The 27,824-nt window shown below is 43.9% G+C and overlaps 1 protein-coding gene across 1 annotated transcript; it reads left to right on the top strand.

The window, feature by feature from the left end:
- The first annotated feature begins 16,102 nt into the window (after positions 1-16,102).
- Positions 16,103-18,981, top strand: LOC123443067 (bidirectional sugar transporter SWEET1b-like). The gene is made up of 6 exons (XM_045119314.1): positions 16,103-16,402; positions 16,529-16,565; positions 17,190-17,285; positions 17,598-17,880; positions 17,992-18,111; positions 18,496-18,981. Exons 1-6 carry the CDS (start codon positions 16,366-16,368, stop codon positions 18,709-18,711), a joined length of 789 nt encoding a protein of 262 aa, XP_044975249.1. The 5' UTR covers positions 16,103-16,365; the 3' UTR covers positions 18,712-18,981.
- The last annotated feature ends 8,843 nt before the right edge of the window (positions 18,982-27,824 follow it).

The raw sequence follows: 27,824 nt of genomic DNA, 5'->3' as shown, positions 1-27,824 counted from the left end.
TCACTAGGGCCCGAGTGCCATGATTTCAGATCTGAACCTATTATGTTGTCGCCAATATATGTGTGTTTTAGATCCTATATTGCAATTTGTAGTCACCTACTATGTGTTATGACCCGGCAACCCCGGAGTGACAATAGCCGGAACCACTCCCAGAGATGACCATTGTATGAGGAGTACATGTATTCACAGAGTGTTAATGCGTTGGTCCGATTCTTTATTAAAAGGAGAACATTAATATCGCGTAGTTTCCATTAGGACCCCGCTGCCACGGGAGGGATGGACAATAGATGTCATGCAAGTTCTTTTCCCTAAGCACTTATGACTACATACGGAATACATACCTACATTAGATCGACGAACGGGAGCTAGTTACTTATCTCTCCGTGTTATAACTGTTGCATGATGAATCACATCCGGCATAATCATCCATCACCGATCCAATGCCTACGAGTCTTTTACTACTGGTCCTTGCTAAGTTACTTTGCCGCTACTGCTGTCTCTGCTGCTACTGCTGTTACTTTGCTGCTACTGGTTACTGTTGCTACTGCTGCTATCACCCTACTTTGATACTGATACTTTGCTGTATACACTAAATCTTTCAGGTGTGGGTGAATTGACAACTCAGCTGCTAATACTTGAGAATATTCTTTCGCTTCCCCTTGAGTCGAATCAATAAATTTGGGTTGAATACTCTACCCTCGAAAACTGTTGCGATCCCCTATACTTGTGGGTTATCAAATCCCACCGTCTCTAATACCGGGATCCTAGCCTACACGATCTACCGTTTCTATCAGTGGGGGTCAATTTTCTATGGTGGTATGTATTTGCCATGATATTCGTCGACTAATCTCAAACTGAATATTCCTTTGCTGGTTGATATTGTATCAAGGCCGATTGACCACATAAGATATTGAATCATTGACCAGAGGTGGAGCAGAAATATGCACTTTTAATGATAAATAAGTGGGTAGCCAACTTTTGAACATGTTTGCATAATGAATAAAGGCCACGATTCGGCCATCCTGTCGCTCAAGATGTTTGGGAGGTGCATGGATGGTTTTGGATCACAAGCCCGCACGATCGCAAACTAAGATTCACATTTTTTTATGTCACCCAAAATATTGAGTCGGCTACAATGATGCCTCCGAGTAATCCCCTCCCCTGAAACCAAGAATTACACCCAATGCTGTGGGGGTGCCACTTTGGACTTAGATACGATGTAATCGTGTCAAGTGAGCCGCTCGTGCGCCCCTCGCCAAAATTTAACTACATAATTCTCTTGTCATTGTATGAAGCCTTGCTGACAGTCCATGTTTTCTTCTTTGCTGTCGAGCAATGTCTTTACTCTTTGCCATGTCAAGCCATGAAGAATCTTGAAAGAGGCCTTCTCTCCATACCCCATGGATGTGTGTAATAGATCCATTTTCGCATCCTCGCAGGACTTCCCATCCCGACCAAAGTTTTTGTGACGTGGTTGGTCTTTAGTTATATATATATATAATAATAATAATAATAATAATAATAGTTCGAAAACTGCACGGTCTTCCGTCATGAGTTAGAGGTCAGTAGTACATAAAGAAGCTTAAGATATTTTTCATCATCCAATAGGAAAAAGAATGAAATGCACCACTAGTACACAAACTCAAAACTATTTCAAACTTTAGGGCAAGAATTCGGGTACTGATCAGATCTAGTTCGCAAACTCGTCAATTTGATCAAATAAGGCCAAAACTGGCCTGAGAGGGGGAAAACGGCCACGTGGATGCCATGTCATCGTTCCTTTTGACCACTCATGAATCCACTTTTTTAGAGGGAACTATTTGCGGATTGGTTGGGATTTTTTCTCACAAACTATTCTAAGGGCGTTGGAGTGAAAAAATATACTCCCTCCATTCCTAAATATAGGGAAAATTTCATAAGTTTTGGGTGAGATTACACCTGACTAATTGACATCAGAGAATAGAGGAGTCTGCCTGATATAAAGAAATGTAAACAAATCCCTAAAACATAACTCCAAATGAGAGGTGCAACGCAATACACCTTATATTTCAGATTTTTTTCTCAAAAATCTGTACACCTTATATCAAGGAACGGAGGGAGTATAAAAACTTTACATAGCTTAACACTTGAACCCAAACCGTTTAGAATTGGCAATGCATCACTAACCATAGGAATAACATCATGCTTGACTCTAATATGCAGCCCTAATAGTATATATTCATAGAGAATCAGGAGAGAAAAAATCAGGAGATCCTATCCGATCCTTTTCCATTCATGTGATTTCTTTCCTTCTGATGGAATTAAAAATCACTTGATTGGAAAATGATCAGATGAGATCTCCTAATCTGACGTAATTTCTTTCAAACGTCCGGGTAGGCCGCACGACCACTCACCGGTCATAAAAAGGCGACCCAACCAACCTCAACCAACCCTCAAACGCCAAGGCTGACACGCACCCCTCATATATGGCCCAAATATGGAACGGATATGGGGGAGCCCGGGCGCGCGTGGGCACGCCCGCCTGGCCTCCATTGGCCCGTGTTGGCCTGCATCGACCCCAGATATACTCGTCCTCATCTTCTCGACGGACTAAACCCTAGCCACTTCACTTCACTCTTCTCCACTCCCATCCACCACCCAAGCTCACCTCCGGTGATTTTCGGCCTTCTTTGGCATGGCGGGCAGCAGATCCGAGTCCTTCACCTCCACATCCGTCGACCACGAACTCATCCCCCGCGGCCCCAAGGAGGAGATGGTTGACCAACTTGTGCTCCGCCACTCCCGGGAGGCGGCCACCCTTTGGAAGCACTCCGACTCATAGTGTCGGGAATCCATTGCATAGGCACACAGCCGGTGCGTGCATTCGGTATCGCTGCCTCACAGAAGGCGGTGCCGCCCGTCTAGCGTCAGAACACCCTTGCGGACGTTCAATCCCTATATTAGCATGCTGAGGACGTACCTTGGGTGTACTCGCACGCTAACATGACGCGACATGTTCGCCGTGCGAGGCAACGTGCGCGGGACGCGACGAAGGCCCTCGTGACGGTGGACGTTGGGCAGGCGGCTTCACACTCTCCGGCGCCCCATAGAATGCACGGGTGCGAGCGCCGCAACCACGTCGTGGTCGAGATCGTCTCCTCCTAGGAAGGATATGTCATTGACATGACGTCCACCGGCACCATCCGGGTCACGGGCTCCGACGAGGAAGAGTAGGGCATGGGAGAAGGCGGGAGCTCGACTAAGCCGACTAGTGTCCCATGTCCTACTCTACCTCGCCGGTGACTAGACTGACACTACAAGGGGCGCAGTGATACTTGTGATCTGCGTTGGGTTATTCGTGGAGAGGAACGAGTAATTGTAGCACAATACGGGTAAGTATTTCCCTTATTTATGAAACCAAGGTTTATCGAACAAATAGGTATATCAATCCTCAACCGTCTTCCGCAGCCGCACATAAAAGAGCAAACAACTTGCACCCAACAAGGCCAAGAGGGTTGTCAATCCCGTTGATCTCGTTATTTGCAAGCAAGTGAGGTGTGTAGATAATTGTAGATAATTTGAACTTGCAAAATAAAATAAAAGATAAATAATAGAAGTGAGGAAATTATAAGTTATCTGAATATATAATTGAATAGACCTAGGGGCCATAGTGTTCTCTAGTGACATCTCTCATGAAAGCAACATATGATGGGTAAACAATTTACTGTTGGGCAATTGACAGAAGAGCGGATAGTTATGTGATTTTCATGGCAATGATCATGTGTATATAGGCATCACGTCCATAAGCAAACAGACCGACTCCTGCGTGCACCTAGTACTATTACTCCACTTCAAGAGCGCTTCTATGCATTCCTATCTACGTATTAAGTTCATGACAAACAAAGTAATGCTCGAAGAACGATGACAAGATGTATACATAGTAAACTTAACCAATATGAATAAACCCCATCGTTTTATCCTTAGTGGCAACAACACAAAGATGCAACTTGTCTCCTTTTATCACTAGGATATATAAACTCATCAGGTTGAACCCACTACAACGCACCCCTCTCACTTAAGAAATACCAAACTACTTGGCCAAAGCAATCTAATAGATTGGAGAGAATTACGAAGCTATGATGATTATGCAAATAAGAATCATAAAACTTAGAGAAGACTTAAATACTTTTCATAAATAATCTGAACATAAAGCCACAATTCATTGGATCTTAAAAACACACCATACGAAAGAATTGAATCGGATAGATCAAAGAAAAGATGTGATGATCGTTGTATTGAAGATCAAAAGAGAGAGAGAGATATGCATCTAGGTAGTAACTACGGACCCCGTAGGTATGTGGTGAACTACACACACATCATCACGAGGACAGCAAGGTTGATAAAGAGGCCCTCCGTGATCGACCCCCCTCCAACAGAGTGTCGGAACGGAGATCCAGATAGGATCGCCGTGGAATAGGGACTTGCGGCGGCGAAAAAGTGTTTCTCTTTGGTATTTAGGGTTTTTTGAATATATGTGAATTTATATGCCAGAGATTGGAGGAAGTGAGGCCACCAGACAGGGACAAGCCATCAGGGCACGCCCACCCCCTGCCCGCGTCCTGTTGGCCTGTGCCTCCCTCATGAGGCTCCCGACTTCCTCCCAAAGCTTCGAGGTCTTCTTTTGGTCCAAAAAATCATAATAAAGTTTCGGGACAATTGGACTTCGTTTGGTACAGTAAACCTGAAAAGCAAAAAACACGTAGAAAACAACAACTCCCACTCGGCGCTGGGTCAATAGGTTAGTGCTCAAGAATAATATAAATTGGTGAATTATGACCCAAAAAGTATAGTGACTAGGATGATAGTATATCAACATGGAACAATCAAAAGTTATAGATACACTGAAGACGTATCACGCAGCCGGCCACCAGACATGGGCACGACGGAGCTGGACGAGCTCCACTTGTATTATGTTTGTGTTGCATGTAATAATATGGATTTGAGGTTTCTAATTAGAGACGTCCGCTTATAGAATGCATTATTTGAGACGTGACCGGCCAGTGTCCGCGGAAGCGCCCGGACACGTCCATGGTCGTTTAAGGGGTCGAATTTGCCAAGTCCCATTGTAGATGCTCCAAGGACCCATTCTAAACAAGGGCCCAATATCTGAGTTAAAAGCACAAAGCCATCACACTTGAGGCTTCACATGTGAAAAACAACATGATCCAAATTATTTGCAAAAGGCATCGTGTTTCTGGTAATCTTTTTGCAAAAAACACTAATCAAAGTGTTTGGGCCATTTGATCACTTTCTCACGAGTAGGTCTCGGTTGTAAGACACTGATTTGGCAGCGAATTGACAAACAACCCCCAGATCTACAGAAAGGAAGCAATCAACCCCCTCTCCCAGATTCCATATATTTCCTCATGTACAGCAGCGAGTGGACACACCGGTTGACGAGCCCCGCAACGGAGCAGATGTCCCCATAAGCGCCGACCATCTCCTGTGGGCCAGCAGGGCATTGTCATCGTCGGCCACGAGCCTCCGCTCACCCTTGAGACGCCACCTGGTCCTCCTCTAGCTCGCACCACAGCATGGACCTAGAAAAAACGGTGGCAGGGTGTGGCACCCATCAAAGCTCTCTGTATGGGCGGCGGTGAGCTCTTGGATGCATGACGAGGAGACGGCAGGGTGGTGGTGCACCTCTCGTCTGCACTCTGTATCCATGATTAGGAGAAAGCAGGGTGGACGTCGCACATCTCCTTTGATCCCCTGGACCCAACATGTTCACACGCGCATCCAGCGACGCGATGCCGCCGCTCCTGGCAGCCGTGCATGCCGGTGTTCTTGAAGAAGAAGCTCCAGCCGTCCACCCGGCCTGCACCCGGTCAATGTTTTCTGTAAAAAGTTTACTAGAAACGTGGTGGCTTTTGAACAAAGAATCAACACGGACAGGGGCATATGCCCCCCTCCCCGCATTTCACTACTTTGGTGGATGTTTAAGGGGTCAAATTTGCTTAGTCGACTATAAATGCCTTAATGTTCATTGTGTCTTAAACTCTTAGACTACCCACAATGGAAGTAACATAGGTAGTAACATAAGTGCCACCTAAGAAAAAGTATGATGTGGCAACTAATAAATGAGAAGAGAGAGAAATTTAGTAACTTAACATGTTACTACTTCTATGAGGCTGCCCATAATGGGAGTATCATAGGTAGTATCATGCAAGCCAACTAAGAGGGTGCTTGGATATGTTTTAGTGCCATGACTAAAAGTAGTGGGACTAAAACTTGCTAGCCTCACCCATGCTTGGATCCAAATACTAAAGAGACTAAAATCAAGTTAATGAGCATTTATTATCCTCCGAACCCTCCAATCCATAACTCCCTGTGCTAAAGGAGAAGAGTTAAATGAGGAGAGAGAGGACTAATCCACATTTTAGTAGAGGTACCCCTGACTAAAAATTTTTAGTCTCAAGACTAGTTTTAGCCCCTGTCTAGTCAGGGGTGCTTGGAACTTTAGCCTCTTAAAGAGACTATTTTTAGTCAGACTAAAATAAGTCCCTTGGATCCAAGCACCCTCTAAGCAATTTTGATGAGGTGACATATAATTAAATGAGGAAAGAGAGGGTTGACTATCATATTATGATACCGCATCATATTAAATGATGTGCTACTATGTGTCTTGCATGTCAATAAATGACCTACCTTATGATACTAACATATGATACTATGCATTACGGATGTGGTATCATACACTAGTATCATATGCATGATACTAGTATATGATACTATCCATTACAACCAGCCTGAGTAACATAGCGGATACCAAGGCAAGAGAGTCTATAGCCTAATAAAGGATAGACTCAATGTTACTACCTCTATGTTACTATTCACTCTGGAGGTAGTAACTTAGACTAGTAACATATATATGTTACTATTCTATGTTACCCTCCATCGTGAGTAGTCTTAATCACACTAGAGCCTTTATAATGTTAGGGCCGGCCCTATATACACTAGTAGAAAATAGGGCTTTGGTTCGGGCCTGGCCAGCCCATTAGTCCCGGTTCTTCACGAACCGGGACCCATGGGGGGCATTAGTCCCGGTTCATGAGCCCAGGGGGCCGGTCGGGGCCTCATGGGCATTGGCCCCTGTTCGTGTGGACCCATTTGTCCTGGTTCTAGGCACGAACCGGGACCAATGGGCCGCGCTCCTGGACCACATCCATTGGTACCAGTTCATGCCTTGAACCGGTTTAGAAGGGGGAGCTTTAGCCCCGGTTTATGCCACGAACCGGGACAAATAATTTGCCTATATATACCCATCGCCGCGGCAGAGCACTCTGTTTTTTTCTGGCGGGCGAGGGGAGGGCATTTGGGTGCTCTAGCTTACCTCCTATGCACATGAGGTGTTCGATGAAATGCCCGAGCCACACTAGTTAAGCTTTCTCCTCTCGAAGATCGACCTTGGAGCTCCATTTTTCCCGAGATTTGTCTAGATTTAGCGGGTTGTCACGCCCCGTCCCCGTTTTCACCGCTGGGGCACGTCCATGTGTACGTCTGCAACGTCATGTGCAAGCTCCTCCGTAGACAGTGAGGTAAGTCGATTTGGTTTTTTGGTTGACATTGGATTTGGGGATTTCTCATCTAGGGTTTCACGGGATGGGCCGTAATATGCGGCTTTCTGGCTCGTAGGTGGATGGTTGTGGGATTGTGCAGTTCCAATCCAAATTTTTCATTCCCAATCCAAGTTTCTACGACCTTGAGGAGCGCTCGAATCACCGTTGCCCGGGGCATGGGCTAATTCCTGCTCGTCGTGTTTCTTGGGGTGGAGCAAGCACGGGAAGAAGGTTTTTGGGTTGTCCACTCGATGTAATTCCTCAAAACATCATTTGGTACTCTGTTTTCATCGATTTATTGCAAAGTTATGAATTTCACCTAATTATGTGAACTCTAATTTAACAGCTTCCTGATGAGTGTGATTGGGTTGTTTGGATTAACCCCCCTCCCACTGAGCTAGTGGGGCAAGCTTTTGAGGAGCTCCTTGGTGACCTTGAACGTAGTTGGATCAAAGCTAGTAGGATGGAGAAGAAGGTTATAGATCTGAACAATGGAAACAAGAAAATGCAATTGAAGTTGCAGAAAAGGAATGAGCTCGTGGAAACAATGGGTTTTCTCTTTGTTCTTGGCATCATCATTGTAGCTAGTTTAGTTTCTATTTGATCTAAGCAAACCAATTAAGTGGTAGTGTGTGTGTTATGTTTCTGCTAGTGTGTTGTGCCCTAGATGTAATTCTATCATTTGTGCACTATTGTGAACTTGAACAATTGTAATGTTGTGCCCTAGATGTAATGGATATCATGTGTTGTGTTAAAATTGTCACCATTGCCAACTTGGAACCTTTTCAGAGTTCATTTCAAATGCTTTTCAATTTTATGGTCTTATAGCTCAAAATAATCAGTAAATGCATGAAAAATAACAAATGATGTCAGAAAGGGTTGTAAATTGTTGATGTGGCTTTGAATGGTGCATTTTGAACATAGAAAAACTATGGAGTTCAAATAAGTTCAAAAAAATGAAATCCCTTTATAACACACGAGTTTCCGTATGAAACCCTGATACTTCGAAAGAGATTATCCGTTTTGTACACGAAGCGCATCCAATTTTTGCCGTAACCCTCTCAACTTTCTCACACATGATATGTGGGTGAAATGATGATACCATGCCAACTTGGAACCTTTTTAGAGTTCATTTCAAATGCTTTTCAATTTCATGGTCTTATAGCTCAAAATAATCAGTAAATGCATGAAAAATAACAAATGAAGTCAGAAAGGGTTGTAAATTTATGATGTGGCTTTGAATCGTGCATTATGAGCATAGAAAACTATGGAGTTTAAATAAGTTCAAAAAAATGAAATCCCTTTGTAACAGACGAGTTTCCGTATGAAACCCTCATACTTCGAAAGAGATTGTCCGTTTTGTACACGAAGTGCATCCAGTTTTTGTCGTAACCCTCTCAACTTTCTCGCACATGCTATCTGGGTGAAATGATGATACCATGCCAACTTGGAACCTTTTGAGAGTTCATTTCAAATGCTTTTCAATTTCATGGTTTTATAGCTCAAAATAATCAGTAAATGTATGAAAAATAACAAATGAAGTTAGAAAGGGTTGTAAATTGATGATGTGGCTTTGAATTGTGCATTTTGAACACAGAAAAACTATGGAGTTCAAGTAAGTTCAAAAAAATGAAATCCCTTTGTATAAGACGAGTTTCCGTATGAAACCGTGATACTTCGAAAGAGATTGTCCGTTTTGTACACGAAGTGCATCCAGTTTTTGCCGTAACCCTCTCAACTTTCTCGCACATGCTATGTGGGTGAAATGATGATACCATGCCAACTTGGAACCTTTTCAGAGTTCATTTCAAATGCTTTTCAATTTCATGGTCTTATAGCTCAAAATAATTAGTAAATGCATGAAAAATAAAAAATGAAGTGAGAAAGGGTTGTAAATTGATGATGTGGCTTTGAATGGTGCATTTTGAACACAGAAAAACTATGGAGTTCAAATAAGTTCAAAAAACGGAATCCCTTTGTAACAGACGAGTTTCCGTATGAAACCCTGATGCTTCGAAAGAGATTGTCCGTTTTATACACGAAGTGCATCCAGTTTTTGCGGTAACCCTCTCAGCTTTGTCGCACATGCTATGTGGGTGAAATGATGATACCATGCCAACTCGGAACCTTTTGAGAGTTCATTTCAAATGCTTTTCAATTTCATGGTCTTATAGCTCAAAATAATCAGTAAATGCATGAAAAATAACAAATGAAGTTAGGAAGGGTTGTAAATTGATGATGTGGCTTTGAATGGTGCATTTTGAACACAGAAAAACTATGGAGTTCAAATAAGTTCAAAAAATGAAATCCCTTTGTAACAAACGAGTTTCCGTATGAAACCTTGATACTTCGAAAGAGATTGTCCGTTTTGTACATGAAGTACATCCAGTTTTTGCCGTAACCCTCTCAACTTTCTCGCACATGCTATGTGGGTGAAATGATGATACCATGCCAAGTTGGAACCTTTTCAGAGTTCATTTCAAATGCTTTTCAATTTCTTGGTTTTATAGCGGAAAATAATCAGTAAATGCATGAAAAATAAGAAATGAAGTTAGAAAGGGTTGTAAATTGATAATGTGGCTTTGAATGGTGCATTTTGAACACAAAAAACTATGGAGTTCAAATAAGTTCAAAAAAATGAAATCCCTTTGTAACAGACGAATTTTCGTATGAAACCCTGATACTTCCAAAGAGATTGTCCGTTTTGTACACGAAGTGTATCCAGTGTTTGCCGTAACCCTCTCAACTTTCTTGCATATGCTATGTGGATGAAATGATGACACCGTACCAACTTGGAACCTTTTCAGAGTTCATTTCAAATGCTTTTCAATTTCATGGTCTTATAGCTCAAAATAATCAGTAAATGCATGAAAAATAACGAATGAAGTTAGAAAGGGTTGTAAATTGATGATGTGGCTTTGGATGGTGCATTTTGAACAAAGAAAAAACTATGGAGTTCAAATAAGTTCAAAAAAATGAGATCCCTTTGTAATAGATGAGTTTCCGTATGAAACCATGATACTTCGAAAGAGATTGTCTGCTTTGTACACGAAGTGCATCCAGTTTTTGCCGTAACCCTCTCAACTTTCTCGCACATGCTATGTGGGTGAAATGATGATACCACGCCAACTTGGAACCTTTTCAGAGTTCATTTCAAATAATTTTCAGTTTCATGGTCTTATAGCTCAACATAATCAGTAATTGCATGAAAAATAAAAAATGAAGTTAGAAAGGGTTGTAAATTGATGATGTGGCTTTGAATGTTGCATTTTGAACACAAAAAACTATGGAGTTCAAATAAGTTCAAAAAAATGAGATCCCTTTGTAACAGACGAGTTTCCGTATGAAACCTTGATACTTCCAAAGAGATTGTCCGTTTTGTACACGAAGTGCATCTAGTTTTTGCCGTAACCCTCTCAAATTTCTCGCACATGCTATGTGGGTGAAATGATGATACCATGCCAACTTGGAACCTTTTGAGAGTTCATTTCAAATGCTTTTCAATTTCATGGTCTTATAGCTCAAAATAATCAGTAAATGCATGAAAAATAACATATGATGTCAGAAAGGGTTGTAAATTGATGATGTGGCTTTGAATGGTGCATTTTGAACATAGAAAAACTATGGAGTTCAAATAAGTTCAAAAAAATGAAAGCCCCTTGTAACAGATGAGTTTCCGTATGAAACCCTCATACTTCGAAAGAGATTGTCCGTTTTGTACACGAAGTGCATCCAGTTTTTGCCGTAACCATCTCAACTTTCTCGCACATGCTATGTGGGTGAAATGATGATACCATGCCAAGTTGAAACCTTTTCAGAGTTCATTTCAAATGCTTTTCAATTTCATGGTCTTATAGCTCAAAATAATCAGTAAATGCATGAAAAATAACAAATGAAGTTAGAAAGGGTTGTAAATTGATGATGTGGCTTTGAATGGTGCATTTTGAACACAAAAAACTATGGAGTTCAAATAAGTTCAAAAAAATGAAATCCCTTTGTAATAGACGAGTTTCCGTATGAAACCGTGATACTTCCAAAGAGATTGTCCGTTTTGTACACGAAGTGTATCCAGTTTTTGCCGTAACCCTCTCAACTTTCTTGCATATGCTATGTGGATGAAATGATGATACCATGCCAAAATAAAAGAGAGGCGCAATGCTCACCTGCACGTTGCTTAGCTTCAGGCCAACGTGCAGGTGAGCACTGCGCTTCTCCCTTCATCGTCTCTACACTCACGACTTATAAACCGCTGCGAGTGCCTCTCGCTTGGTGAGGTGGGACTAAAAAACAGACGCAGAAAGAATTAACTAAAAAACTCTTTTACCGGTTGATGCCACGAACCGGTACTAAAAGGTGCTCGTGGGGCCCCAGCCTTAAAACCTGTACCAAATAAAATGCCTTTCTAACAGCCTTAGAACTGGTACTAAAGGAATCAACTAAAAAGCTTTTATAAACCTCTAGTATTATTGAAACTAAAATTATATAGAATTTTGTTACAAACTTTAATAGCAAAAATAATTATCATAAAAGAAAATAAATAAGTAATTAGAAACAAAAAAGAAAGCTAAAAAACTGGGAAAAAATTAAAATAAAGGAATCAACTAAAAAGCTTTTATAAACCTCTAGTATTATTGAAACTAAAATTATATAGAATTTTTGTTACAAACTTTAATAGCCAAAAGAATTATCATAAAAGAAAATAAATAAGTAATAAGAATTTTGTTCAAAACATGAAAAGCAAAAAGAATTATCATAAAAGAAAATAAATAAGTAATTATAATTTTGTTACAAACTTTAATAGCAAAAAGAATTATCTAAAAATAAATAAATAAGTAATTAGAAACAAAAAAGAAAGCAAAAAACAGGATTTTTTTTAAAAGTGCCACCTACAAGGCCACCACGCCGTGCATACGACTAGAAACCCATTACTAGAGCCAGGATGCAGGCTCGCAGTAGGCCCAATAGGCCCACAAGCACAGAGAGTGATTTTAGGCCCGTAAGCCTGCAGTAGAGAGGAGCTCGAAGTGGTTGGTTCGGCAGGGCTTATAAACCACTCCAAGCCCCTCTCGGCTAGCGAGGTGTGACTAAATATAGCACCGCACCGCGCAAGGTCTTTGGTCCCGGTTGGTGGCACTAACCAGGACTAAAGGGAGGCATTGGTACCGGTTGGTGCCACCAACCGTGACCAAAGGCCTCTGCGTCCCGCCCTTTGGGCTGCTGAAAAGAGACCTTTGGTCCCGGTTTGTGCCACCAACCGGTACCAATGCCTCTGCTTCCCGCCCGTCGGGCTGCTGAAAAGAGACCTTTGGTCCCGGTTGGTGCCACCAACCGGGACTAAAGGTGGGGCTATATAAGTGACAGTTTAGAAATTTTGATCTCTCCCTCTCTCTCCATTCGATCCCGACGCCGCCAGGCTGCCCCGCCGTCGCCGTCGTCACCCCGCGCCGTCTCCGTCTCCGCCTCGCCGTCGCCGTCGTCGCCCCGCGCCGTCCCGCGCCGCCCCGACGCCGTCGCCGTCCCCCGCCCCGTGCCCCGAGCCCCGCGACGCCGCCGGCCCCTGCCCGTCGCCGCCCCGCCCCGGTCCGCGCCGCACCTCACCGTCGACCGTCGCCGTGCCGCACCTCGCCGTCGCCGTCGCCGTCCCCGACATCGTCGCCGTGAGCAAAGATTTTTTTTTCTGTTAAAATATTTTTTTGGTGATATTATTGTTGAATATGCATGTTTGTATGTTCATATATATGCAAAGATCGAATATGTCAAATGGAAAAAATAAGAAGAAAAAGTGTTTAATATAATTAGTTAGAAAAATAATAGAACTATAGTTAAACTAGTTTATTTTTAGTAAGTACTACTTTATTTTATTTATAGTAAGTGCTTCATATATAGTTGAACTAGCTAGTTGATTTAATAAACTACTTTATTTTACTATATATAGAAGTAGTTTGTTTTTAGTAAGTACTACTTTATTTATTTATAGTAAGTGCTTAGTAGTTGAACTAGTTGATTTAATTAATAAAACTATTTTATTTAACTATATATAGAAGTAGTTCCCGCATCGACGTCGACTTGTTGTTATATATAATCGTGACACACTTTATTTAACTATGTATGATGATGATTAATTAGTAGGACTTGTTGTTATATATGATGATGCATGATGTGAGCATGAAGAGTTATTATATAGAGATGTTCAATTCTTTCGATATATATAGTGTGTCACGATTATATTGTTGTTTACACACAATTACCACATTAAAACAGGAAATGTCTGACGATGGATATTGCGAGTGTGAATATTGCGGCGACTCTCGGGGTATGTGCGACATGCCTCACCTGCGAGACGATAGGTTCTTCAACATGAAGCTTGACGAGAACGGCGATATGTACCTCCCTTGCCATGCAAGAAGATATGTGTTGGAGAGGCTCGGTTTCGAAGACCACGAGAGAATTGAGACGAGCAGCGCTAAGCTGAGGATTATACATGGTCACACATTTGTTATCCAAGTATTTAATTCAGTTTTTCAAACAGTATTTGGGTGCCCAAAGTGGGAAGATCTGTGCAAGTCATATGGATTTCAGAAGGGAATGGAAATCACCTTCGATCTTCGTCCTGAAGATAATATGACAGACAACATCAACATTTGAGTGGTTGTCGATGATATGCTTCCTCTTTTACCTCCATGTGAGTTTCTCAATCATATTTGTCAAGTAGTTTACATTTATATTTATAAATAGTTGGTGTAGTCAACCTGTTTTCCTCTCGCAATTTACATGTCATGTGGTGTTCATCGTCTATTAAAACTTTGGCCACACGTTGCAGGTTCCTAGTTATTGGGCCATAGTTATAATTATATCATGTTACATGTTGTACAAACAACAACAACAACCCAAATTGTCCTTTGAATGATCGTAGCACATGTGGTCGTTTTGAATGGTTTATATGATGCCCACATCTTGTCGACAATTACAAAATTTCTAAGTATTTTTGAAACATTAAATTATTACAAAATTTGGGTGGTTGTCGATGACATGCTTCCTGTTTTACCTCTATGTGAAGTAATTTGCATTTATATTTAGAAATAGTTGGTGTTCATCTATATACTAAATTTGTTAAATTATAATTTACAGCTTATTTCGTTGCTTCGACTGAATTACGAAAATTAATTGACACGACACACTACATGTATGGATCACATCTAACTTCGGAGGAGAAGGATGATCTTCTCCACTTTCTTGTTGCTTGTGTTCTGACTTCTAGGGATACCTTCCCGTATCATTTTGGAATTGGCCAAAATTATTCATTTTACATGCCACTAGTGCATAGGTTAAGTCCAGATGACATTCGTCGAAATATCTTGGTAAGAGTTTCCTAATTAAGTACGCTCCACTATTGCATAAATGGTGTTGATTACATTGCTAACTAGGTTATTATTATGTTCTTCAACAGCAACTGCCACATGATGTAGTGCCTCCGTTAATGGACCCAGAAGGTCAAATGAGAATTACAAGCTCGCTGAGGGCTGAGTTCTATGCTCCATACCTGATTAACTTCAAATCAAGATAAAAAAGACTCCAAATTGAAGCATGGAGACAAATAAAAAAGGTTCGCAAGCCACAAGCTGGAGACCGTTGGATCTCTGTGATTCATTATGGAGCCATAGGTCGTATTCTGTTTTATGACATTATATCTAAGAGCGAGGACTAGGTCTTATGAGAGACAAGTTATTCTAGTTTATATTATTACTTGACATGATCGATTAATTAGGATGCATGATGCATATAATGACTATATATATATTATGACGTTTCTTTGTTTTATTTTATGTGTATCATATGATAACTTAGTATATGATTAAGTTGATGATGAGTTGTTAGATGATCGATTAGAATACTATTGCCATTCGACGAAAATGATATGAAATGATATAGTGTAAAAAAGATGCATATATGTGCATGTAACTCGTGTCTACATTTTGTAAATATGTTCGACAAATCACGACGGATGACCAAGCACGGAGATATATAAGAGAGGACACTTTTCTCTATTAGCCAGCTAATAACAACCTAAATTAACTCATAAACCAGCCCCTTTAAAAAAAACCTCAGCTCCAGCCAAGTGCTGACGCGTGGATGCCTTTTGGTACCGGTTGGTTTCATCAACCGGGACTAAAGGCCTCCCTGCCTGGCCTGGCCGCAGCGGCCACGTGGAGGCCCATATGTCCCGGTTCGTGTAAGAACCGGGACTAAAGGCAAAGGACATTAGTAACGATCTTTTTGTCCAGGTTCCGTAACCGGAACAGAAGGTTTTTGTCAACCGGAACAAATGGCCCTTTTTCTACTAGTGATAGATGGTGACAATCAAAATATGATCCTCCTCATACGGCCATATTCTGGTGCTGGAAATGTACCGTTTACTGCCCCGACACTCCCACGTCTACAAGGGCATCGTTTTCATGGAGTAGCCAAGATAAGAACGTAATCAATAAGCCGGCACTTCTACTCTTCCCCCTGACCTTGCCTCATCTCCATCCAACTCATCCTATATATATAGGATGATGCCGTCCATATATCCATCATCCACACACACACACAGCATTGTCATTTAGTCGTTCTTGCTTGCTGCTGCTGAAAAACTTTCATGCTAGCATCCCCTGCTCAGAAGAAACAGAGCTCTAGAGGTCTGTCTTTTCATCTTGGTTTTGTTCTTGGTTCGTCGAGAAGAAGATAGTTTTTTTGAGGTGCAAGCTAGGGATTGAGCAGGTCGGCCATGGAGGATGTGGCCAAATTCTTTTTTGGGATTTCGGGTGAGTGTTCCTGGTTTCCGTTTTTTTGCGCGTGGTAGTACTTGGCTAGGAGTTTTAATTGCTCTGGTGGTTGTTCTAGTTGGGACGTCCTTTCAACCTGATTACTGCTTGATTTTGTTGTTTCAGGGAATGTCATTGCTCTATTTCTCTTCCTATCCCCGGTGTAAGTATTCCATGCACTACCTTTTTTTCTTAAATAATTAGGTAGCTCTACTATCTACAAGACATGGTTAGATTGAAGGTGACTATATAGCAGAGTGTTACGAAATCCTACACTTTTCTTCTTTTCATTTAAGAATTTAAACTATTTAATGGCTGCATGCATCAATTGATAAGGTTAGACCAGGACGGCAGGAAACGTTCTATTTCTCAGTTAGTCAGTTGAAATCGCGCACACCGATGCAAACCCACAAGAATGGCATGCACAACCATTGGGGTACTCAACTACTAGCTCCATATAAATTTTGAATAAATAACCTATAATCTGCTGGAAAAGAGCTTGAATATCTGGGGTCCATGCATATATTGATCCCACTTAATTTAGTCCAGCTACGTACGTAAACTAGAAACTTTCGGCACCCACCTTTGCATAAATATTGCCACCGTCCGATTTATTAATTCCACACAAGTCCTTTTCATTGTCGAATTTCTTACAACATTTTATTCATATTGTTGAGAACGTACAGTCGCATCTTGACTGTAAGTCTGTTTACAATCTTATATACTATATACAGACACTCATCTATAACTGACATGTGAATACTACAATTTGCCCGGTGGATCACAGGCCTACTTTCTGGAGGATCATTCGGAACAAATCAACGGAGGAATTCTCCGGGGTGCCATACAACATGACGCTCCTCAACTGCCTCCTCTCCGCCTGGTAAAACCTCTCAGTCTTCTCCAAGAACAAGTTAACAACAGTACACCACGTGATTGGGATTTACGAGGCTGGAGATCCACCTCATCTCTTGCCTGCTTTTTTTAGAAAACTGCCACCCTTACTTCATTGTTGTACGCTTGTGCAACGTGGCTCTATGCAGAGGCATGCTGTTGTACACGTAGCTAATTAAGGCCGACACAAGTGCATAAACTATTCTTGTTCCCTTCCGATCTTGATGATGCATGCATGGTTCAAAAGTCCGACGTGTTACAAGTGACAGCGTTTGATCTTGGCGTGTTGGTGTGCTTGAAGGTACGGGCTGCCCTTCGTGTCCCCGAACAACGTCCTGGTGTCGACGATCAACGGCGTGGGCGCGGCGATCGAGACGGTGTACGTGGTGATCTTCCTCGTCTTCGCGTCCAGCAGGAAGGCGAGGCTCCGGACGCTCGGCCTGGCGTCGGCCGTCGCGGCGGTGTTCGCGGTCGTGGCGCTCGTCTCCATGCTCGCCCTGCACGGCCGGGCACGCAAGCTCCTGGCCGGCCTCGCCATGACTGTCTTCTCCATCTGCATGTACGCCTCGCCCCTCTCCATCATGGTACGTTTCGTCCATGCATGCGTGCATGTATTCCTCTCCATAGCCAGCCTTGCACATGTTAGTAACTTACTACATAGCAGTACTGATCCGGGGCTTGTTGATTTCTCGCAGAGGATGGTGATCAAGACGAAGAGCGTGGAGTACATGCCGTTCCTGCTGTCGTTGGCGGTGTTCCTGTGCGGCACGTCGTGGTTCATCTACGGCTTGCTCGGCCACGACCTCTTCGTCACGGTAAGTCTTAATTATTAGTCCACACACGCACACCGCAACTTCAGCTTGCCGTGCCGTGCGATCGATGTTTCTCTTTCCCGATGCCCCGCTCGACGGCGACACGCGTCGAGCAGCACAAAACTAAAGGAAACCGTGAGTGCATAAAATGACGGCAGTATCTGCGTTGTCGTTGTACTCTAGTCTAGATACCCTTGCCGGCCCGGCAGTGCGTGAACACTCGAGTTCGAGTAAATGGACCGTGCATGCATCAATGCATGCATGCATGGGCCACATGCACGCAACGTGTTCGAGTAATGGACCGTGCACAAGAGGCGAGGCAGTCGCTAGCTGCTTGTTCAGATGTTGTTGACCGTTCGATATGATCCGTTCTTCTTTGGCTTGCAGATCCCCAACGGGTGTGGGAGCGTCCTGGGCGCCGCGCAGCTCATCCTGTACGCCGTCTACCGGAACAACAAGGGCAACGCTGCTGCCGGCGCCGGAAAGATGCAGGGCGACGACGTGGAGATGTCCGTCGACGGCAGGAACAACAAGGTCGCCGACGGCGACGACAGCGGTGCCAGGGAGTCGAAGAAGGCCGGCAAGATGGTCAGCCAGGTTTAGCTAGATCGATCAAACAAGCTGCCATATGACGTACTACTTTTTTTGTACTACCTGTTTACTGCAAGACTCGGGCGTGTTGACCTTTTATATTTGGCCACACTAGAGGACTTGCTTTTGTACCACCTTTTATCTGTTTGTAACCCAAGATGTAGTATTGCATATACGGGTACTCAAGTCTGAAGCTGCCTTTTCTACTGGCAAATTGAGTACATATATACTAGAAAAGGAATACGCGCCATCCGATCAAATAAAGTCTACATTAACTGCGAACTTGGACGTGATGGTAACAACAAATCACTGACATGCAGGGCCATGGTATACTGGAAATCTAACTAATTTGAATGTGGGAGGTGGATCTGGAAGTGATTGTAACAACAAAGAGAAGGCATGAGAGTGGATTTTGGAGCACCGGTGCATTGGAGGACCTTATTTTAAAGAGAAACGTATGTTTTTGGTCCCTAAAGTTTTTAAAAAGTATAAACTTGGTCCCTTAAGATTTTTTGGTATACATTTGGTCCCTCAAGTCTCAAAACAGGATAAGTTTGGTCCTAAATAAGATTTTGAGCCCGTTGACCGGGTTTGACCGCCACAAAACCGCCTGATGAACAGTAATTTCAAAAAAAACATCAAAAAAGTCTGAAATTTTTTGGGGTCCAATATGCTTACATGCGCAAGGTGCGACCAAAGTTTCATGGTCTTTCGACACTCGAGGAGCTCCTGGCAAAAAACAATTATCTACGTCCGATGAACAGTAAATTCAAAAAATATTTTAAAGAATACAAAAATATCTGAAATTTTTTGGAGGATAATATACTTACATGCTCAAGTTGCGACCAAAAGTTGGTGGTCTTTCGATATTCGAGGAGCCCGTGGCAAAGAAAACAAATTTTCGCTCACAAAAATAGCCAAAATTTGCTTTTTTTTTTGCTAGAGCCCGTCCGATGTTATTTCATGACAAACTTTTGGTCGCACCTTGTGCATGTAAGCATATTGGACCCCAAAAAAATTCTGAATTTTTTAATATTGTTTTGAATTTTTATCGAATTATTATTGACCACACAGATATTTTCCTTTTTCCAGGCGCTCCTCGAGTGTTGAAAGAGCAAGAAATTTTGGTCGCACCTTGCGCATGTAAGCTTCTTGGACCCCAAAAAATTTCAGAATTTTTTGTTTTTTTTTGGAGTAAGGTTTACGAGGCGGTTTTGTGACGGTCAAACCCGGTCAACGGGCTCAAAATCTGGTTTAAGACCAAACTTATCCGGGTTTGAGACTTTAGGGACCAAATGTATACCAATTTTTTTTGAGGGAGTAAGTATATACTTTTTGGGAACTTGAGGGACCAAAAACATACGTTTCTCTATTTTAAATAGTTTTAAAATCACATTTCAAGTTTAAAAATATCAAAAAAAATCTACATTATCATATGCATGGATGGTAAATTACGCATGTATAAAGTTTGGTGATGAAAAACTAAACATGTGAGTTATACAAAAATGACAAAATGCTGACTTCTAAATAGTGAAAATACATGCACTCTTGATCTTTAAAAAATCACGATTTTGTCTTCTTCTTTTCTTGTGACTCACATGGTTACTTATTTCATCATCAGAATTTGCATACGTGTAACATACATCCATATGAACATGTTCATTTTTTGGACATTTTTAAACTTCACAATACTATTTTGGCACTATTCAAAATATAAGGCTAACTAGAATTCGTCCAGTAAAGAGACTCTTTACAGTTGGCATTGTTATTATGACGTATCATGTGACACACAAAAAGGACCCGAAGGTCACATGATGTGATGAGGAATGATGCATTTGATAAGCAAACCATGGAGAACTTGACTTTTGATGTTGGAGATTTGAACAAACCGAAAGAAAAGGGAAATAATACCGACTCTGCTAGGGCAAAGGCTGACAAATTTTGTGGGACTGAGATATGGAGTTGATTTACTCTACTAGAGTGCAAAAAGTGATAGGAGTTTAGGCTAACAAACGCCTAGCTCCAAATATTCAAGAGCTTGAGAAGAGGCACTCTTATAGATTGGTATCTTATCATGATCCCATAGTTGGACATGAAGGTGTGCCCAATAGGAAGAATGATTGATGACATGGAGGATTCTCATAACCTAACACAACATGCACATGAAAATGGTTAGAAAGAAACTGATGAGGAGGAAGAAAGTGATGGAAACACAAATTGAACCTAGGAATGTGGCTATGGTTGGGATTCACGATATCACCTCTGGTGATGGTAGGAATTTCCACACGATCAATCAGGCTTCCACCACCCTTTTGCTGAACTCTGAGGGTGCAGCGTACATTGGGGACCCGCTCGATTAGTTTAATCCATGGTCTGGTAAAAATCTTCATAAACGGGCTAGCACAGCGTGTCTCTCCTTTCCTCGATTCCTTAATCAAGCCAAATCAAAACGCATTCATCAAGGGCCGGGCCAATAAAGATAATTTCATGTTGGTTAATCAATCAATCAACATATTCTATCAGAAGCGGGAGTGTTCCTCAAACTCGACATCGCCTAAGCTTTAGACTCGATATCCTGGCCACTCCTCCTCCAAGTCATGCACATGAGAGGATTTGGGTCACGATGTTCCTCCTGGATCGCTATGTTGCTATCATCTGCAAGCACTCGCATCGTCATTAATGGCCAACCCCGAGAACTGTCCCTCATCGCTTTGGATGTTCTAAGTGACATCATCAGAAGAGTGGAGCTCTATGGGGGTGTTTGAGAATTTGTAGAAGTGGGGTGTGAATCATCGACTATCCCTAATCACTGATGTTGCGGTGTTATTTGTGCTACCGAAAGAAAACAAGTTGATTGCAACAAAGGAACAACTACATATCTTATGCTAGGTGTAAGGTCTACTGTAGCACCCACGATGAGGTTCTATCCTTATTTTGGCACGAGGGCCTCGACAGGGATAGAAGCGCTCCTCGCTGTTTTGCAAGAATGGTTATCGTTACAAATACATGTAAAGAAGAGGTGTGTGTATGAAATTGGCTTACACTAGCTAGCCACAAGCTAATCATGAACATCACAATACAACAATACATTCAATCACCATGTAGAAGAGCTGGGTCCGACTACGAAATAAATCAAACGAATAAAACAATGTCCATCCTTGCTATCCCAGGCTGACGGCCTGGAACCATCCTATGATAATTGAAGAAGAAGAAGAAGAAACTCCAAATAGAACAATCACCATGCTCACGTCAAAGTATCGCTTTACCTGTACCAGCAAGTGTTGTTGTAGTAATGTGTGAGCCACATGGACTCAGCAATCTTACTTCCAAAAGTATAAAGACTAGCAAAGCTTAATGGGTGAGGTATGGTTAAGTGGTGAGGCTGGAGCAAGCACTAGGCGTTTATTTGAGTGGCTAACTTACGAGTACAAGAAGAAGAGGGGGTGATCTATGCATAAACAGACGTGAACTAATAATGATCAAGAAATGATCCTGAACACCTACTTCGAGTCAAACATAACCCCGCCATGTACTCTCTCGGATTCAGAGCTCATGAGAAGAGACAATCACGGTTATGCATAGAGTTGACATGTTTTAATTAAGTTTACTTAAAATTTGCTACGGCCGAGTGTTAAATAAAGTTTACAAGTTGCCACATAACCACGGGCATGGCTCTCAGAAAGATTTAACCCTGCATGGGTGCTCCAACTAGTCCATCACAAACTACCATAAGCTGCATGGAATAACCTCAACCGCGGAAGACCTCTAGTCCCCTCGGAAATTCCGTTGGAAAACCTCAACCTCAAGATAGCCCAAAGTATCCTCAGAATCCGGCGCACAAAATGTTCGAGAAGGGTAAAACAAATCCAACAAGACCGCCAGACATGGCGACAACCCCAATAAGAGCCGCGTATCTCGTTCTCAGGATACGTCGAATAAGCTACGCATACGAAGGCCTGATAGAAATCACCCAAGTTGCCATGGGTTGGCCCCGCATATTGTCGTGGGTTGGACCAACACTCATGAGGAGCACTAGCCTGGGGGTTCATTAATTATCCATGGGGTGAATAGTGCCCTATGCAAATTTTGTTAGTTATTACTAAGCAAATAGTACCAATGTTGGGTCTTGCGAGAAGAGTTTTATCCCAAAACAAGAATCAGGGGGGAACCCATAACAACCCCAAACATGTTAGGTGCACTCAATATGTTACATGACACCGGTACACAAGTAACTAGGGCGGCAATGGTGGAACAAAACACCGAGATAGAAGGCCAAGCCTTCCAGCTCTTACCAGGTATATAGGTGCATTAAATTAAATAGCAATAATATGGTGATATAGCAAGGAACCAATGTTGTCACATAGAAAGCAACTGCACCTGCATCTAGCAAAGCTATAAGATGGGCCGACCTAGCAGTAACATAGCCAAACAATAGGTTGCTGGGATGTGGAGGGAGTTAAAGTATTTTCATGGCAATATTGGAAGGCTTGACATAACAAGTGGTTGGTAACGAGACATAACGACAGAAGCAAGACAACTAACATAGCAATGATAGTAGTGGTATCTAGGGAATTGATCATATTGCCTGAGATCCTGCTTGGAAGAAGAAAGAATCCGTGAAGTATACAAACCAATGTAGTCAAACGAACCCTCACACTACGAAGCGGTTTCGGAACTCTATCGAGAAGAAACAGTCCAGAAACAAACAATCAACGCACGAAAAACACCACAATATATGCATGACATGATGCACATTCAAATCTGATGCATGTCGAGTTTAAATATGCAAGGCATGGCAACCGCAAAATTAAATACTATACATTAATTGAAGCTCAATATGCATTGAGTTACATATTGACGAAGCTCCACATTTGAATCACTTAGGTCGCTCTAGTTTATTTACACGACAATATTAAATGTTATCAAATATGACAAGAGGTGAAGCATAAATAAACTAACCAGTTAGGTATTTTTAATGAGGCCGGAAACAACATATAGCGTTTCTGAAATGACCATATAAGTTAATTTTGAAATTGGTATAGATCTGAAATAAACACATTTTATATGTGTTAAACAACAAAATAAAGAGGACATATGATTCTACACGTCATTCTAGTCGATTTACACACACACACACACACACACACACACATATATATATATATATATATATATATCATCTAAAACGGATCTACGGTCTAAAAGATATGATCATCACAAGATAGTATGTCATGAATGCAAAATGTATGCAAATGACAGCAACAAGCATGTTAAATCATGGATGCAACAATATATTTTGAAACTACATGAGATTTTAAGAAAGTTTCATATATGACATGTTCAATTCGGAGCAACGGTTCAACAAATACAACTGATGGGGTTATAGTCCCAGGGTAGGGTCATAGGCCTGCCCTATAGGTCCTACCCAAGGACTACCCTTCATAAAGGACAAGGCCCTTAGACAGTTCCGACTGAACTAAGGACTCCCCCATCATCCAGTCGGTGACGAGCATTCGGAGCGTACTTAACGTACCGACTGAATTCGACTCTGTACATCGTAACCTCCCAGGAGGGCAACGGTCATACGTTTTCAGACACCATTATTAGCATTTAAGGCATATGTTACCTGTAATGTAGGCATTTATTCGCCACTATTCCACCCCTGTCCAGCGCACTCTATATAAGCCGCCCTTCCCCACTGGTGCAGGGGTTGGCATTTACTGTAATCTGATATTCCACTCGACACTAAGCTCCCAAGAGCACTGAGACGTAGGGCTTTTACCTCCACCGTAGAGGGGCCTGAACTCATACAACCTCGCCGTAGCTAAGGCTTTGCCCATCCTTCCGTACCCTACACATCTACTGTCAGACTTATACCCACGACAGTTGGCGCCCACTGTGGGGCAGGCGTCTAAGCGACTTCCGGCGAGTGTGCAACTTCATCTTTTCATCATGTCGTCCGGCGGAGATTTGTGCATGGGTCATGAGATCCTCTTCGGCGCACTCTCCTTCATCGTCGACGATTCAGCATGGCTTTGGGATGCGCCTCTCGACGTCGAGGCGCTCCCCAGTCGCGGGGCTACGCACTTCCGTGCCGGTTCCAGCGGCGTCCTTCTTCTCCAGCAATCGGCCCCGGTGTCGATCTTCGCCCCCGTCACGCGCCGCAACAAGCGGTCCTGCCGTCCGCGGCTCCAGCGTTGGGTGCGACATGCCTAGGCGCGACAGAACGCGTCCTCTCAAGTAGCGGTCCTCGAGTCGGTTGTGGTCGCGCCGCCGTCCCAGTGCTTGGACTCAGTTCCGACTGAGTTACCTTCCGAGTACTTGGGTCGCGGGCCTGCAGCCGAAGTTCTCATGACCGATTCCCATGAAAGTCCCTGTCGAACTGGTTGGAACGAGCATGAGGTCGGTGAATCATCCGGCGCGCATCGTCAACACCACCATTCTTCCAGTCGACGCACTCGTCAGAGCAACGTCGAGGTGTTCCGCACACCCGTCCTCAACCTGGCTGTTGCTCCCAAGATAGCCGATTCCCTCCAACCGACTGACTCAGAGGCTGGTAGAGGGATCGAGCAGATCCGCGCCCTGTTGCGTACGGCGCAGCAGCAGAATTCGGCGGTTTCCCAGTTGCACAACAGGATCCATAACAGTTATGTTCACGCGAACACGCATCGGTCGGTTTTCAGCCCCGACTCTCATCAGCGACGCAGAGGGGGCAACCGTTCCATGAATCCTGAAGATCGTCGCCGTTCACGCACCCCTCCGCGGGGTGGGCCTTACGGGCCCCGACATCACGATGATCGGCGTTCAGTCGGTGACGCGTATGATCCAAGGCCCAACGCAAGAGGGTACATCGCCCAGAGGAAGGTCGACATGAGTCGAGCCCACCGTGATGGTCACGATAGAGACTGTTCGAGTGGAAGCAGGACCATCGTCTCTGGCCCCGAGTGCTTCAGTCGGGCCATCCGTGCAGCTGACATCCCTTCCAACTTCCGATTGGCGACGGGGATCAGCAAGTTCACAGGAGAATCCAAGCCAGAAACGTGGTTGGACGACTACCGAGTGGCGGTCCAGATCGGTGGCGGAGATGACCAGGTCGCCATGAAACATCTCCCCCTGATGCTCGACGGCTCGGCACGAGCGTGGCTGAACCAGTTGGCTCCATCAAGCATCTACAACTTGGCAGATCTGTCTCGAGTCTTCATCAGGACCTTCGAGGGCACGTGCAAACGCCCTGCTGGTCTCGTGGAGCTCCAGCACTGTGTCCAGAAGCAGAATGAGCCCCTGCGTGATTTCATCCAGCGCTGGACGACTCACTACCACACGGTGGAGAACGTCATAGAGCACCAGGCAGACTGTGCCTTCAAGGCAGGCGTGCGGTACAGAGATCTGTACCTGAAGTTCGGTCGGACAGGCGACATCTCCATGAGCAAGATTATGGAGATAGCCGCACGCTATGCAAATGGCGAAGAAGAGGACCGCATACGTAGCGGCAAGCATAAGGAAGTCGCCGACGGAGATGGGAACATCAATCGGAAGCAAAAGCAGAAAGCTGTGTCCACTCCGCAGGTAGAGGCAGCAGCCGTTACCAATGCCAAGTTCAAGGGCAAGGGGAAAGCTCAGTACACCCCCAAGAAGAAACAGTTCGGGAATTCCATCCTGGATCAGCCATGTCCAATCCACACGAAGATGGACGAAGAAGGCAACGCCATATTCTCGAAGCACACCACTCGGCAATGTCGCCTCCTGATCCAAGGGTTCGGCGAAGGGCAACCGAGTGAAAAGGACAACGAGCAGGATGATGAAGACAAGGAGGATCCGTTCCCCCAAGTCCACGCAACATTGAAGATTTTTGCTGACGTGGAAAGCAAGAGTCAACTGAAGTTGGTGAACAGAGAGGTGAACATGGCAACCCCAACCAACCCCACATTCCTCAAATGGTCTCAGACTGCGATCACCTTTGATCAGTCGGACCATCCAGCACACGTGCCCACCCCAGGCAGGCAAGCTCTGGTCGTCGACCCGGTGGTGGAAGGAGTCCGACTACGCAAAATCCTCATGGACGGCAGCAGCGGCTTGAACATCATGTACGCCGACACTCTCAAGGGGATGGGCATTCCGATGTCCAAACTTAGCGAGAGCAGCATGCAGTTCCACGGAGTCGTCCCAGGACGAAAGGCCAAGTCACTCGGCCAGATCGCGTTGGACGTCGTTTTCGGCTCCGACAAGAACTTCCGCAAGGAAAAGCTGACATTCGAGGTGGTGGACTTCCAGAGTGCATACCATGCAATTCTGGGCCGTCCGGCGTATGCACGTTTCATGGCCCGTCCATGTTACATGTATTTGAAGCTGAAGATGCCGGGTCCCAAAGGTGTGATCACGGTCACGGGCAATCGGCAGCGGGCCGAGGAGTGTCTGCAGCACGGGTCGAGGATTGCCGATCAGCAGATGGCTATCCTCGAGCTGGATGAGTACAAGAAGACAGCCGACCCCGCTGACTTGATGCGTTCGAAGAAGCCAGCTTCGGAGTCCGCATTCCAGTCGGCGGGCGACACGAAGAAAGTCAGCATCCACCCAACGGACGACACCGCTACCCCGACGAACATCTCCACCACCCTTGATCCAAAATAGGAAGCCGAGCTCATCCAATTCCTCCGTGAGAACTGGGACATTTTCGCATGGAAGCCCGCTGACATGCCAGGTGTACCCAGGGAGTTGGCTGAGCACCGACTGCATGTAGATCCTGCTTCTCGGCCCGTCCGAGAACGTCTGCGTCGGTCCGCCGCGCACAAAAGGAAGGCAATCGGAGAGGAGGTGGCTAAACTATTGGCAGCCAACTTCATTCGCGAGGTACACCACTCCGAGTGGCTCGCCAATGTTGTCATGGTGCCCAAGAAGGACAAGTCTCTCCGTATGTGCATCGACTTCAAACATCTCAATAAGGTCTGCCCGAAAGAGCATTTCCCGCTCCCCCGCATTGATCAAATTGTTGATTCGATTGCGGGTTGCGAGCGTTTATCATTCCTTGATGCCTACTCGGGCTATCATCATATCCGTCTGTATGGTCCGGATGAATTAAAAACAACCTTCATCACCCCATTCGGGTGTTTCTGCTACATCACTATGCC

Source organism: Hordeum vulgare, chromosome 1H (genome assembly GCF_904849725.1).
Source record: "Hordeum vulgare subsp. vulgare chromosome 1H, MorexV3_pseudomolecules_assembly, whole genome shotgun sequence".
Classification (NCBI taxonomy): domain Eukaryota; kingdom Viridiplantae; phylum Streptophyta; class Magnoliopsida; order Poales; family Poaceae; genus Hordeum; species Hordeum vulgare.
The sequence above is the reverse complement of the archived record's forward strand: the minus strand, read 5'-3'. Positions and strand labels throughout refer to the sequence as shown.

Coding starts and splice junctions, on each gene's coding strand:
- LOC123443067 (XM_045119314.1), top strand. CDS start 16,366: ATGGAGGATGTGGCCAAATTCTTTTTTGGGATTTCGG. Junction 17,286..17,597: donor AACTGCCTCCTCTCCGCCTG/GTAAAACCTCTC, acceptor GTGTGCTTGAAG/GTACGGGCTGCCCTTCGTGT. Junction 17,881..17,991: donor CCTCGCCCCTCTCCATCATG/GTACGTTTCGTC, acceptor GATTTCTCGCAG/AGGATGGTGATCAAGACGAA.